This window comes from Pararge aegeria, chromosome 13 (genome assembly GCF_905163445.1).
Source record: "Pararge aegeria chromosome 13, ilParAegt1.1, whole genome shotgun sequence".
Taxonomy (NCBI): domain Eukaryota; kingdom Metazoa; phylum Arthropoda; class Insecta; order Lepidoptera; family Nymphalidae; genus Pararge; species Pararge aegeria.
The window spans coordinates 1,305,797-1,319,893 of NC_053192.1; the positions used below are offsets into that span (position 1 = coordinate 1,305,797).

At 35.3% G+C, this 14,097-nt stretch overlaps 1 protein-coding gene across 1 annotated transcript in view; it reads left to right on the plus strand.

Moving 5' to 3' along the window:
* Window positions 1–1,547: 1,547 nt before the first annotated feature.
* LOC120628680 (protein halfway) overlaps window positions 1,548–14,097 on the plus strand; it is a 49,893-nt gene continuing 37,343 nt past the window's right edge. The window contains exon 1 of the mRNA XM_039897236.1: window positions 1,548–1,951. Coding sequence (XP_039753170.1) covers window positions 1,922–1,951 — 30 coding nt within the window. The 5' untranslated portion in view covers window positions 1,548–1,921. The remainder of the gene's footprint in view (window positions 1,952–14,097) is intronic.

A 14,097-nucleotide genomic window follows, 5' to 3' on the forward strand; every position in this document is an offset into this window, starting at 1 on the left:
TAGTGTAGTGGATTTCAAATCCTAGCACGCACTTCTAAATTTTTTAAGTTGTGTGCTTCTTAAGCCATTAAAATATCACTTGCTTCAACGGCCAAGGTAAACATCGTGAGCAAACGGGCATGCCTGACAGTTCTTCATAATGTTCTCAAAGGCGTATGCAGCCCACTAATCCGCACTGGGCCGGCGTGGAGAACTACGTGGAGATAACGGGTGCCCTGCAAAGCTGTGCTAGCTTGCTTGTATTAGCTTGGGCGGAAGATAAAAATTATATACCCCGATTATATCCTCTGACAAGAGATATAATTAACGTGCCCACCTGCTAAATCACGGGAACATGGAATAGGACAAGTTTACCCCCGTTTATTGATACACATCTATTATTTGGATATTATTTCCACATGTGCGCCAGTGCTCTGAGAGTTGATAAAGCTGTGGGAGAAGGTAAATTTATATTCTTTCTCCGGGGACATAATTGTCTCCTGCCCATATTAGCCGGGGTGCGGTGGGCCGCTAATGGGTTGATATGACAATGATGATACTTTACTGAAAAAGTAATGAAAAGATCATTCACAAAATAGGGCGAGTAAGAATTAAAAGAATATTTAATTATTAATAATGCTTGAATTTGACAAGTTGTTAACTTACTATAGAATTAAAACTTAGCAAAAGGAATGGTCATGCAATAGAATTCAATAAGATAGATAGGAAAGATAGACTTAAAAAATATATATACCTGCACCTACACGTCATAGTGATGTACAGCGCGGAATAGATATTGTTATTTATCGATGAATGATGAATGATGATAACAATCACTAATAAAATATTTTATCAATTTATTTTGTCATGACATAGTTATCTTAATACTTTTAGGGAACACTTCACGTACCACCTATATGTTTATGTAAATACATATACATACATAGTTTCAGCTTATGTGCCTAAATGGTTTCTCATAAACCGCTCTAAGGATTTAGAGATTTAGAGTGAATCTTGTATTCACTGTAGTTCTACTTTCTAAGTTTTTCTTGACAAAAAAATCGCTAGCTAATGATGTATTTATTAGGCATGTGATGTAAACTGGATGATTATGAGTGAACAATCAAGTATTTACTGCATTAATTCTTTTTTTTAAACTGAAAGAGTCTTTGTTAGATAAGTGTTGATTCTGTTGTAGTTAAATCTGAAAGTAACTAAATTGTTGTTTTACATGTAATATTTATTATCACATGTTTGTGTAGGTAACAGATGTGGGTTTTACACATCTAAGTGTATTTTTCCATTCTGATGAAAATTTCTACACGGTCCAACGAGCTTGTTTATAATTATAGATAATCTATAGAGGTCAGCTGCTATTGCTGACCACCACCAGGCGTTATCGCAGCCAGCTACACCTCACAAATTCTCAAACGGGAATACCGGACACTTTATACGCAACAACAGAAAATATACCTATCCCTTTTCCCACCACAGTTAACCTTTGGCTTTCGCGCTGACAACTCAGTCGCCGTCTTTGTCTCGCCTGCAGAGTACCGTCATATAGACTGTAGCTATACGGTAGTAGCGTACGCATCAGTGGTAAACTATTCAGTTTTGTGTTTTGCCAAGTTGGAGTCGATCCGAATTAGACTCAGTACATGTGTTTAGTGCCGCGAGCGTCAAATCAAAAGTGATCGAGGATTTTTACGATTTAAAACCCAAAGTGGCTTGTGCCTTACTTAGATATTTGTTGTCGGAAAGTGAAAAATGAGTGCATTGCAAACTGAGCGCCGTTCGTGGCGCACATTTATTAGATACAGATAGACTTCGAAAGTTGTGAATAGTTTTTGAATCGGAGCAAAGAGTGTGTTGTATAAAGTGTTTGTGCATCGGGGTTTTTTTTTTTGTTATCGGCGCAGACTGCAGTGGCATAAATTAAAAAATGATTACGGCGGGAGGTCGCGTTGTTGATGTAAGTTGTTCTTTTGTTTACATTAACTTTTTATTATATTTTTCTAAAAATATTATGATCATAATATTTTAGTTATATGTAATATTAATAGATTTACGTTAGACGTTGGTTTCGTATTAAATAAATAGTTATATTTGTGCAATGTATTTTGTACGATTTATTAGCTAATTTTCGAGATACTTTTTTATTTCTTTAAATGTGGTTACGTTGTTATTTCCACTTCAATTATAGGCAGTTGTAATAAATCTGTACTCAGTTGTACCTACCTATTTATATTTTAACAAATTTTTCGTTTAATTATAGGTGCAAGAAACGCTTATCGTGTACCTATTAAAATTGCAAAAAGTCTACAAAAGTCACTTTGAAGTGGTTTTTATTAAAAAACTTCCTATATTTGGAAGTTAAAATACGTTCCATTTACCACCTTATATTTATTACCTTATTGTTTTGTTTGGTACTCGTACCTAGGTAGGTATTGTTTTCCTTAATGAGCGTCACTGGTGTATCACTTCTTCGAAGTAAGTAGGTACCTAGGTACCTGAATAGACGTATCTACGTATTCAATAATGTTCAAATGAATACAGTTTTGTAGGTGTAGAAATCAATAATAGGTAGGTATGTTAGAAAGCAAATTGGATGTAGAAAGTTTTCTATTTTTCTTTGAGTTTGCTGACACGGAGAACTGGCGTAGGCCCAATTTCTAGTTGTTGCTATTCCAGTTTTATGACTAGAGAGGTACAATTTATTTAGCTCTCAGATTTATGTCCTCCCATTACTTAAAGTGCAATTCAAGTGCATCAAACTTCTATTAACTACCTAGCTACCTACCTAGTTAAATAAATAAATATGTTTTTTTTTGCCATATCCACGATATTCGATTTTCTTACGTTACATACCTACTGCTAAATTTAAGGCCAAGTAAACAACCTTACAAAACAAACAGTTTTCTCAAATTGTACTAAAAGTGTAAAAAAAATTTTAAACCGGCTTTACTTCAAGAATAGGCATGTACGAGAGGCTGTTACGAATTTATCACAAAACAATTACCTATCACAAACACTATAGGTACTATACTACAGTGATGGTGATACTTATTATATTACTGCCAAACTAAAATATGTATTGTGAAAATTTAATAATAAATGTAAATATAATATAATATACTTTATCGGGCACACAGAAATTGTTTGAATAAAGAAACCACTGACTTTAATTTTTATATTTCTAGTCAATATTTCAAAAGTCATCGATTTTAAGCCGCGTCACATTAAGTAAGCACATTTGTGACCCAACAATAATTAAAACCTGTGGTTAAGGCAAGCACAATTCTATAGGTATTTTTCCAGTCGTAGTTTATGTAAATATTACACACAATATAATTTATATTTAAATAAAACGTTACTTGAGTAAATATTATTCCAGTTAACAGCGATTCCATTTAAAATGGCTGTTGGTTTATTTTTAAACGTACAAACGTTTGTCTTTATACTCATACGGCATATGACATATATATAAATGTCCAATAAGTAATAATGTATTACGTTCTAGAGATGTCCTCTCCAAGCAAGATTCATTATTCCGCAAAAACGCATACCTGACTGATAAAATTCATAGGCATTAGTCGTTTACTAATGATGCGTTAGAGATGCGTTTTGAGGCATGTTATGATGAAGGTTTTTATTAACTAGCGGATGCCCACAATTTGTGTTGTTTTTCTTATTAGAAAGAAGTGTGATTTATTCTTATTAATTCCTGTTAAGGACAAAGTTTATCTTCTTTAAATACCAGAAACGGAGAAAGTATGTATTTTATTTCAAATTAGCGGAACCGGCAGACGTCTTCTGACCTTAAAGCAGAGCCATCTACGGGGTCCAATTATATTTTCAAACCATCCAGGAACCCATTGAAATACACACACAAATTTCATCGAAATCAGTCCAGCTGTGAGACAGGAGTTGATTGACAAACCCACGTACAGAATAATTATGTATATTGCAGCCGTTTTTAGTATTTTTCTCACCGTTTAAAACTTCACTGGTCATCCACGCATAGTTCAAGACCTAAATTAGCGACATCGGTCCAGCCGTTCTCGAGTTTTAGTAAGACTTGTCGAGACATCTGTAGTTTCAAAGCAAATCAATCTGCCTAATGTGACATCTTGTATATCCAAATACTTTACTCACTATAGTGTAGTCGCAAATGATTCAAGTTACTAGTCGATACGATATTATGGTCGCCCACGTAACCGTACGTGCTTGTTGATACCGTTGGATCTGACTGCTCTAGTATATATTTGATTACTCAATGACAGTGTCGCAATAATTTCTGCTTACGGCTAAAAATAGCTAGGATTAGTAATGCGATCGTAAAATGTTAAAAGTGCTGACATTTTAACACGTATATGAAGTGACGATACTGAAGTGACGCGAAAGTGTTAATACGAATGTCCACACCTGTTCGCTTTCATCTTCATTTTACGTCTGCAAATCATTTACCTTCATTTACAATATACTTAGAAGTAAAATAGTAAGGGAATTTGTTGTGAGAGACGAAGCAGTCGGTCATGGACACACGCTAACTTGCACAGTTTAGATAGATAGGTAGGTAAAGATAAAGCATATACAAAAGATAAAAAAAATAAAAAAAATGCACGAAGGTGGTCTTAAGGGATCTTCTCCAGACAACCCTTCATAGAAAAATCAAGTGGGGAAATAATAATAATAATAATAATAAAGCCTTTATTCAGACACAGTTTTTTTTGTTTTTTTTTTTTTTTTTTTTACAATTCACACTAATATTAACGACTCTGGTGAGTCTAAAGACACTGAAAACTTAGTTTGTTTACCCAACGTTGGCAAAGGCCTCCCCCATTCTTTTCCACACTTTTCTGTTTAAAGCTTTCCTAGTTCATGTTTTCCCTGCTACTGCTATCAATTCGTCTTCCCACCTTCGAAACTGTCTGCCTCGATTCCTTTTTCTATTTCTTGGGTACCAAAATAAAATATGTTTGTTCCATTTCTCGATTCCTCTTACTATATGTCCCGTACATTTCACTTGAGTTTTTTAATTCTAATTGTAACATCTTCTATTTTTGAAAGTTCTCTGATGGTATTGTTACATATTCTGTCCGATTTCTTAATATTTAACATGCTCCTCTCAATTGCTGCCTGACAAGTCTCCAGTTTCTTATTTTGTGCTTAAGTTAGTGCCCAAGTGAGGAAAACGGGATAATAAGGCAAAGAAATTTACTGTACTTCTAAAGTTTTGTATTTGTAAAAAAAAACATGATTGAACACAAACATTCTATTCACAAAGTTGTTTACTTTTATCTTGTATTTTAAAACTAACAGTCGATGTAAGTCAGTTAAAGTGTAAAAAGTTAGCCCAGGTCTGGAGGTGACAGTACCGAAATTTATTGCCGCATTCTCAAGTTACTTAATGTCACATAAAATAAGATCGACTCAGAAAGCTGCCCACTGCGCCAATCGGCTGTCAAATTAGCAGCAGTTAGTAGTAAATCGGCAGTATAAATTAGGCATTAAATAAAACCATGAACAATAATGCACTAAAACGTTATAATATTATTTTTACATTTCTCTAAATGGTTTAAACCAATGGAGAGCTTTTAAAGGGCTTTTTATTTTCAGTTTAAGCAATTTCCGCTGAGTTATGTGACGCAACTCAAAGTACACTGCGTACTCACCAAGCTCCCGGCTCAACGATAAATGACTTTTCTTTTTAAACACGGATTCGGAGCGCCCTCAGACCTCGGCGTTCTGGCGACCTCCAGTGTTCTGAATAAATAAATTAAAAAACGATAAGAAACAAACACATTCAGACTCATTTTTGTATTGACATTATTAGTAAGGATATAATGCGAAGCCGTTGGGCGCAGCTAGTAATATTTAATAAGGAAGGGCGAGGGCGTGGGGAAAGGAGCTATTAATTTATGGCGGGCAATAGAAAACGTTGCCATGGCAACAAGCAACACACCTCACAGCAGCGCGGTCCATGGCAACAAGCGAGGTCACTTCTACTCGCTCGCTCGATTGTTCCACGTTCCCATAAAAAACATGCTTAATCGGATGTTAATAATTTTAACTATACTACGACAATACACACATCTCTATCTAGCTCTAAAGTAAGCGTAAACATTTTTGTGAACTAAGATGACTGTTGAATATTTTATTGTACTTTTTTTTTTATTAATCGTTTTTAATTTTTTTTTGTTTTCTTGTGTGTTTCTTGTATTGTTTCTAAGTTTGTGCAATAAAGTATTCTAAATTAATAATAAAACAAGTTAAAGCAAGTGATATTTAATTACTTCAAAGAGAAGTATCTGAACAACCGAGCTTTCCTGGTTATGTTTAGGAAATCAAATGTAAATACCGAGCAAAAAAACGAGGGAATAAAATAATCATCTCCAATCAAACTGGGGTTTTCTGCTTTCTTGAAAAGAAAAAAAAAACAACTTTAAAAGCTTGGCTAGAAGCAAGCGTTATTTTGTGAAATTCCATGATATATTTAAGAAAATTAAGCATAATTTGCTATACTCTGCGAAAAGCAGGGGAATCTATATGGTGTTATTTATAATTTCTTCAATACTTATACTTCACACCAAACAGACCTTCGGCAATGTGCCCTCAACGCGCTTTTCGTTATGAATAATTGTATAGATAATAGAATAATAATAATAGAATTGTTAATTATTCATTGTAAAGTCAACATCCCCTGAGGTTGCTCCGGTTTCGGAGCGAAACTTGCGTAGAGGGTACATTGCCAAAGATCTGTTTGATGTGGAGTATAAGGATTGAAGAAATTATAAATTACAACATACAGATTCTCCTGCTGTTCGCGGAGTGTAGCAAATTAAGCTTAATTTTCATAACTTTAAAAGCACCTTTATTTTAATTATTTGATACACTTTCACTACTCGAACCACTAATAATAAATAAATAAATAAATAAATATACTGCGACAATACACACACCGCCATTTAGTACCAAAGTAAGCGTAGCTTGTGTTATGGGTACTAAGATAACTGATGAATATTTTTATGAATAATATACATAAATACCTATAATATACATATAAACAGACAGAACTAATAGATAGTCTGGCATGTATATTTTTAATTTAAAAGCCTACTAGGGAAAGCTATAAGTTAATTACGCGAGAACGACTAAGTAGGAATCTAACTAACTTAACTGCCTAACGGTATTTAAATAAACGAGATCATTTGCAATCTACTTATGTTTAGTTGGTTGAATCGAGATAGCAGTCAGTAGATTAGATGGGTATATTTATAATTAAGTTATGAAGCGGTTATACACCATTCAAGTTTAAGTAGGAGATCTTTATGTGACAGAACCGCCAATCTTATTTCTGCCACAAAGCACACATATCACCTTCTTACCTTAAGGAAACATTTAGTTTTCTTGGAGCGCAGTTAGATTTGCGTTCTTGTCGTACGCTGACTTTGAGCACGCCTTGTCATAAAACAAAGTTTTATAAGCATTGTTTAAGCTACTGAACTGTGGAATGCACTTCCAATAAGCATACGAAAGTCAAGGCCACTAGACATATCCAAACATGCTGTTAAAGCCCATTATCTTGAGCAATAAATAAGACATTAGGTGATTTATTCTTACTCATATTTAAGTATGTATCGTATGGTATAAATTAGTTTATTATTTTATTATTACGGCGGACTGGCGCCAGATGACTGGAGTCAGATGTGTGATGGTGACGTGTAATTACACGCGCTAGTATCTTGCCCTGTGGATGGACCCCTTAAGGACGGTGCGAGCGCAGGGAGGCGCTAACTTGTCGATGAATAAAAACAGAAATGAGGCTAAGTGGCCGGACGGAAGCGTATTCAATTGTCCAGCTTCCGTGACCTCGATATAACAAGATCGCAGTGTCAAATGTCAAGCGACGCTCGCCGCTCGGCCGCAATTGAGAGGTCTCGGCGCAATCGAGTTAGCCGCGGATTTCTGACCGAACTGATTGCTGCTCTTCGCTCTTCTACTAACGCCTCGCCCCAACAATTACACCACAGTTAAATAATCATATTATATTATACGGATTTTAAATGAAAATAGAAACCGGCGAAGTGCGAGACGGACTGGCATACGGAGGGTTCCGTACCATTATTTATAAAAACGGAAAAAAAACCATGTCTGTTGAATGGGCACCCCTTTTTGTTGTTATAGCGGAATCAGAATTACATCATCTGTGTCTTCCTATCACGTTTCATGTTACAGTTTGGTGACAGACGGACGGAAACTTGATAATAAGGTCCCGTTTTACACTTTGGGTAGGTACTCATTAACTCTAAAACTCTAATTCTAGACTACAGAGAACGGGTCTCCTCCCAAAATGAGAAGGAGTTAAGGCCGTAGCGCTGGCTTATTACGGTGGATGGTGCGATCGGCACTAAACAAGCAAGCAACATATAAAACATCCTCTTTTTTTAAAGTAATTTCTTTTTGTTGCGTTTATCTTTATCAAGCTGGAAGGCAGACTTGTTTTGGTTTTTACATACTTTTTACGAAAGACAGCGTGCGTGACCCTTCCCAGAAATTCCTCAACTTTTAGGGTTCCGTAACAACTGTCACTAAGTATCCGTCCGTCTGTAACCAAACTAATACTCATTAACTGTGTATAACTAATACTCAACTTTAAGCACATCAATGTCAGTAATAAATTAAAATTTAGTGACTGGGCTACTGTAGGTATATATAAAAGTAGGGAGAAGTTGTATGAGCTGTATGATGAAATACAATTTAATCATACTCCAACTTTCGTAGAACACGTAAAAAAATACTCTAAAATATTTAAGAATGTTTGCACTAATGCGAAATCGCTACACATTAAATATAGTATAATGAAATCTGATAACAAAATACAAACAACCTGGAAAATAGTTAATTACGAGTCAGGAAAAACTAAATCTCGTGATGTGGATTTTGAACTTATTGTTGATAACAATAAAGTGACGTCTGACAGGGAGGTTGCTAATACTTTCGAAAACTTCTTTCAGAATGTTCCCATTTTGTTAACAGATTCTCTAAGCTCAGCGTATATTGAGAGATAATGTTAAAGAGTGCAATGTTTTATTTAATTTTAAACATATATCTGCAATAGATATTGTAAAGAATTTCAGGTTATTAAAGTTGAAAAAAACCGGTGATCTGTGGGGTATGTCGGTGATGGTCATTTCTAACATTATTGACGTTATTGCCCCTTATCTAGCCGTAATTTTTAATGAATGTGTTCATATGGGTATTTTTCCGAACCTAATGAAATGTAGTAAATTAATACCTCTTTTTAAATCCGGTCATAAAAATGACCTTAACAATTACAGGCCTATTTCAATCTTGCCAACTCTTAGTAAGGTCTTTGAAAAAATTATACTTTATCAACTTTTAAATCATTTTAATGTAAATAACTTACTTCATCCGGAGCAGTACGGCTTCACTAAAGGTCGTAGTACAACGGATGCAGGCGCAAGACTCATAAAGCATATTTACGATGCCTGGGAACGTTCGCAGAATGCCATTGGTGTTTTCTGTGATCTGTCCAAAGCATTCGATTGCGTTGAACACGAAACGTTGTTATTAAAACTAAGCCACTATGGCATCAAAAACGTTGCACTCAATTTAATTGCCTCTTATCTAAGTGATAGAGTTCAAAGGGTATGCGTAAAAGACATAAAGTCTAAGGGATCATCTGCCTTAATGGGTGTCCCACAAGGCTCAATTTTGGGTCCCTTATTGTTTCTGGTGTATATAAATGATCTGCCACACCATGTCAGGGGCACTTGTGAGATTGTACTGTTCGCAGATGATACATCTCTCATTTTTAAGACTGATAGAAACAAAGATAATTTTGACGACGTAAACCGTGCTTTGTCACATGTGTCAGACTGGTTTACTGTTAATAACTTACTTTTAAATGCAAAAAAAACCAAGTGTTTGGAATTTGTTTTGCCTAACGTAAAAAAAAATGATAAAAACATCATAATAAACGGAGAAACACTTAAAATAGAAAACTTCACTGTTTTTCTAGGAGTGACCTTAGATTGTAAGCTACAGTGGGGTACCCATATAGAAAGCCTAGCGAGTAAACTCAGCTCTGCTGCATATGCAATCAGGAAAATTAGACAGCTTACCGATGTTGAAACAGCTAGGCTTGTTTATTTCGCATACTTTCACAGTATTATGTCCTATGGGATCTTGCTGTGGGGAAAAGCTGCAGATATTGATAGTATATTTATACTACAGAAAAGAGCCGTACGATCAATATATAAACTTGGATCACGCGAATCGCTTCGTGAAAAATTTAAACAAATAGGTATTCTTACAGTAGCTTCGCAATACATTTATAGTAATATAGTCTTTGTGAGGCAAAATATTACTCTTTATAAATCAAAAGCTGAAATTAACAATCGACTTACCAGAAACGGTCATAAATTGGTGATATCTGCATATCGTCTGCGAAAGGTGCAGAACTCCTTTCTTGGGTTGAGTATACGCTTTTACAACATGATTCCTAAGGAAATTCTTGACCTACCAATGCATACATTTCAAAAATGTGTAAAAACGCATCTAGTACAGCGAGGTTACTATACATTTGATGAATTCCTCAATGACAAGGTAGAATGGAAGCAGCCAGCCTCGCTCTCATCTCCCGCAAGATAGCAAAATGATTGTAAATGTTGGAAAAGAGCAACTACTGAGTTTCTTGCCGGCTCTTCTCGGTAGAATCTGCTTTCCGAACCGGTGGTAGAGTCACACAAACATGCATACTTGACGTTTCAAAAGTGCTTATAAAGTAGGCCTACTTGAAATAAATGAATTTGAATTTGAATTTGTGGTAGTATTCAGTTGCGTGCATTGGGTTTCTTACCAGGGTATGCATACAGTGGGAAGATTGCTAAAAAAATGCCAAAAGTCCTCCTCCTATACGAGTTATATTTCAACTGGAGGATAGGCAGTGCATTTGTGCATGTACGAAGTGCACGCCACTGGTAGTATTTAGATAATGTTCTTTGTATATCATGGAATTCCGCAAAGTAACGACTGCTTCTATTCAATAAGGCAATATATAGCTGCATTGTAGTTTCAAGCGGTTCTATTATCCGCCACTCGTATGACCGCCGCGTGGCTTGCTACAGGACTTTAATAAGCTTGAGATGATAAGCAGGAGGTGCATTTGCGCCATATACACATTATGATTTCCGCCGTTGAGTCTTTCAACAAGACTTAACGTTATCACGTATGCAACCGTTCTGAATGTGTTAATAAACTCTTAATATGCACACCACATCAAGAGAAATAAAGAAACATGAAGAGAGAAATATAATTCAAAAGGCGGCCTTATCGATGAATAGCGATCTCTGCCAGGAAGAGAAAAAAGGAGAACAGATTGCAGGTTGTACAAAAATGTTAAAATACATACATTCGAATAACTACAAAATAATACATAAACTAGTTTACACAAATACATCATACACAATATGATTAATAATTGTTCTTTATTTCACTACAAGTTAGCCCTTGAATGCAATCTCACCTGTGTCTCAATGATGCAGTCGAAGATGGTAGCGGGCTAACCTGTAAATTTAAATGATTTTATAGACAATTCAGTCTGAGCTACATACAGCTGTCCCTATCGCACTCTACGTGGAAGACAGGCTCAGCGTAACAGCAATAGTTTTTCAAAAACTATTGCTAACACATTTGCCCCGGCTATACAATAGTCTTAATATCCAACATTAACAAGCTATAAGTAGCTCTAGACATAACATTTCAGATCTTCACGCATAATCTATTTTTGCAATGGCATTAGAAGAATTATTGTATATACTTATCAATACTATAAAGCGAAATCGAAGAGGAGAATATGTACGTTGTGATTTATAATTTCTTCATTCTTTTTACTCCACACCAAATAGATCTTCGACAATGTACTCTCTACGCACGTTTCGCTCCTACCGACATTAGAGCATTCAGTAGTATCAACAAGATGTTAACTTTACAATGAAATCTGGTTAACTTACTGTAAAGACAACATCTTCTGAGCACGCTCTGGTGTCGGAGCGAAATTTGCATAGTTTTGCAAAATGAAGCTTAATTTGCATTGTATATCATAGAATTCCGCAAAGTAACGCGTACTTCTATCCAAGACCATTACATTACTTGAAACCACAATAACTAAAAAAAACCTTATTGTAGGTTAAGTGACGTAAACATAAATTAATTCACTGAGTTTAACGCCCCCCCAATACCTACAGTTTTTTTTTTCATTCAATTAAACGGTACAAGTTTTATAACAAAAAGTCTTTCGAACAAGAAGCCTTACGGAACATTTCCCAGTGCAAAAATACCAGCCCAATGGGTCTCAAATTATGGGGGCATACTAGTTTGAGTAATTTATTATCTGCAAAGTCAGTTAATAAATTACTCAAATAATATCTGGAAATATCGTATAATTTTCCAGCCGGGCAGTTCATCCCATAAAAAGTTATGTCCCGTAAAGTAAAGTTAAGTCCCATAAATATATCAATTTATTTATTATTTATGTACCAGAAATTGTGATTACAAAATTTATTATATGAGGTAAATAAAAGAAAGCTTATCTCTAAAAGAGATCTCTTCCAGCCACCCCAAGATTTGAGTAAAATGTTTTTGTAAAGGTCACATAAAGGCATAATAAATGATAACTACTAAAAATTAACAATTTATCTAATTATTATCCAGATTTAACTTATCTTTGATTTTATTAACTATCTTAAGTTGACCAACTTTTGAGTATAAATATAAATCTGCACCATTTGCATGGAGTTGTCAAACTTGGTCGTTCGGTCCTCGCAGAGTTACGCTGCATCGTGGAAAACTTACGCTAAGGCCACTCGTAGTTGCAGTTCTAATTTGAAAGCACCCTTAGTATCAGTTCTGAAACGGAAATCCGGAATGTCTCCTCCTAGGGACCTAGACCTACTAGTGAGAAACTTAATGACAGCCGCTGTGAATATCGGTGCAAAAAAAGTCGTCAACGAGAATTTTAATAACGGAAACATCGTAATTCGTAAGGTCATTAATAATTCTTCTTCCGGCAAAACTGGTTATTATTAGGGATCCGTGCCTAACAGTCAAAATACCATAAGTAACTGACAACTTTGTAGAACCGTCAATGTCCTGATACCGTCTTTTTGTTTAATTTTGTAATTTTTATTATAGTGTTTTTTATTGGTTTCCAAATACCTCACATTATTGATACTTCAGACTTTATCTTCTCCTAAAGCTTTATCAACACTCAGATCACTGGCACACAAGTGAAAACTTCTCGTATTCCATGTTCCCCTGATTGAGCAGGTGAACACGTTAATTATATCCCTTGTAACACAAACTTGACAATAATTCATTGTAAAGTCAAAATATCCTGATGCTCCAGTTCCGGAGCGAAACGTGCGTAGCGTAGATTGGCGAAGATTTTTTTGGTGTGAAATATAAGTATTGAAGAAATTATAAATAACACCATTCTCCTGCTTTCATATCATGGGTTTCCGCAAAGCAATGATTGCTTCCATCCAATATTTTATTTGACGGCCGATTGGCGCAGTGAGCAGCGACCCTGCTTTCTGAGACCTAGGCCGTGGGTTAGATTCCCACAACTGGAGAATGTTTGTTTGAAGAGCATGAATGTTTTTCAGTGTCTGGGTGTTTATATGTATATTCTAAGTATTTATGTATATTATTCATAAAATTATTCATCAGTCATCTTAGTTCCCATAACACAAGCTACGCTTACTTTGGGGCGAGATGGCGGTGTGTGTATTGTCGAAAAAAAAAATATATATATTGAGAACATTTAATAATTCGTTTCATTAGTAACTATGGGACGGAGACTTTACGTTCCGTGTAAACTTTTTTCGGCTCTTTTAACAAAATTTGCTATAGGCAAAAGAAACCGGCAAAAAGTACGGAACCAATTCACGGAGAGCACGAATCTGATGCCAACTTATTGCATTTTGTAAGGAAAGCTGGTTTTAATTAATGATTTAAAAATGAAATTGATAACACTGTAAGGCCATAAGTAATGTATTTATTCATCAAATTTCCTTGCACTAAGCTGTAGGT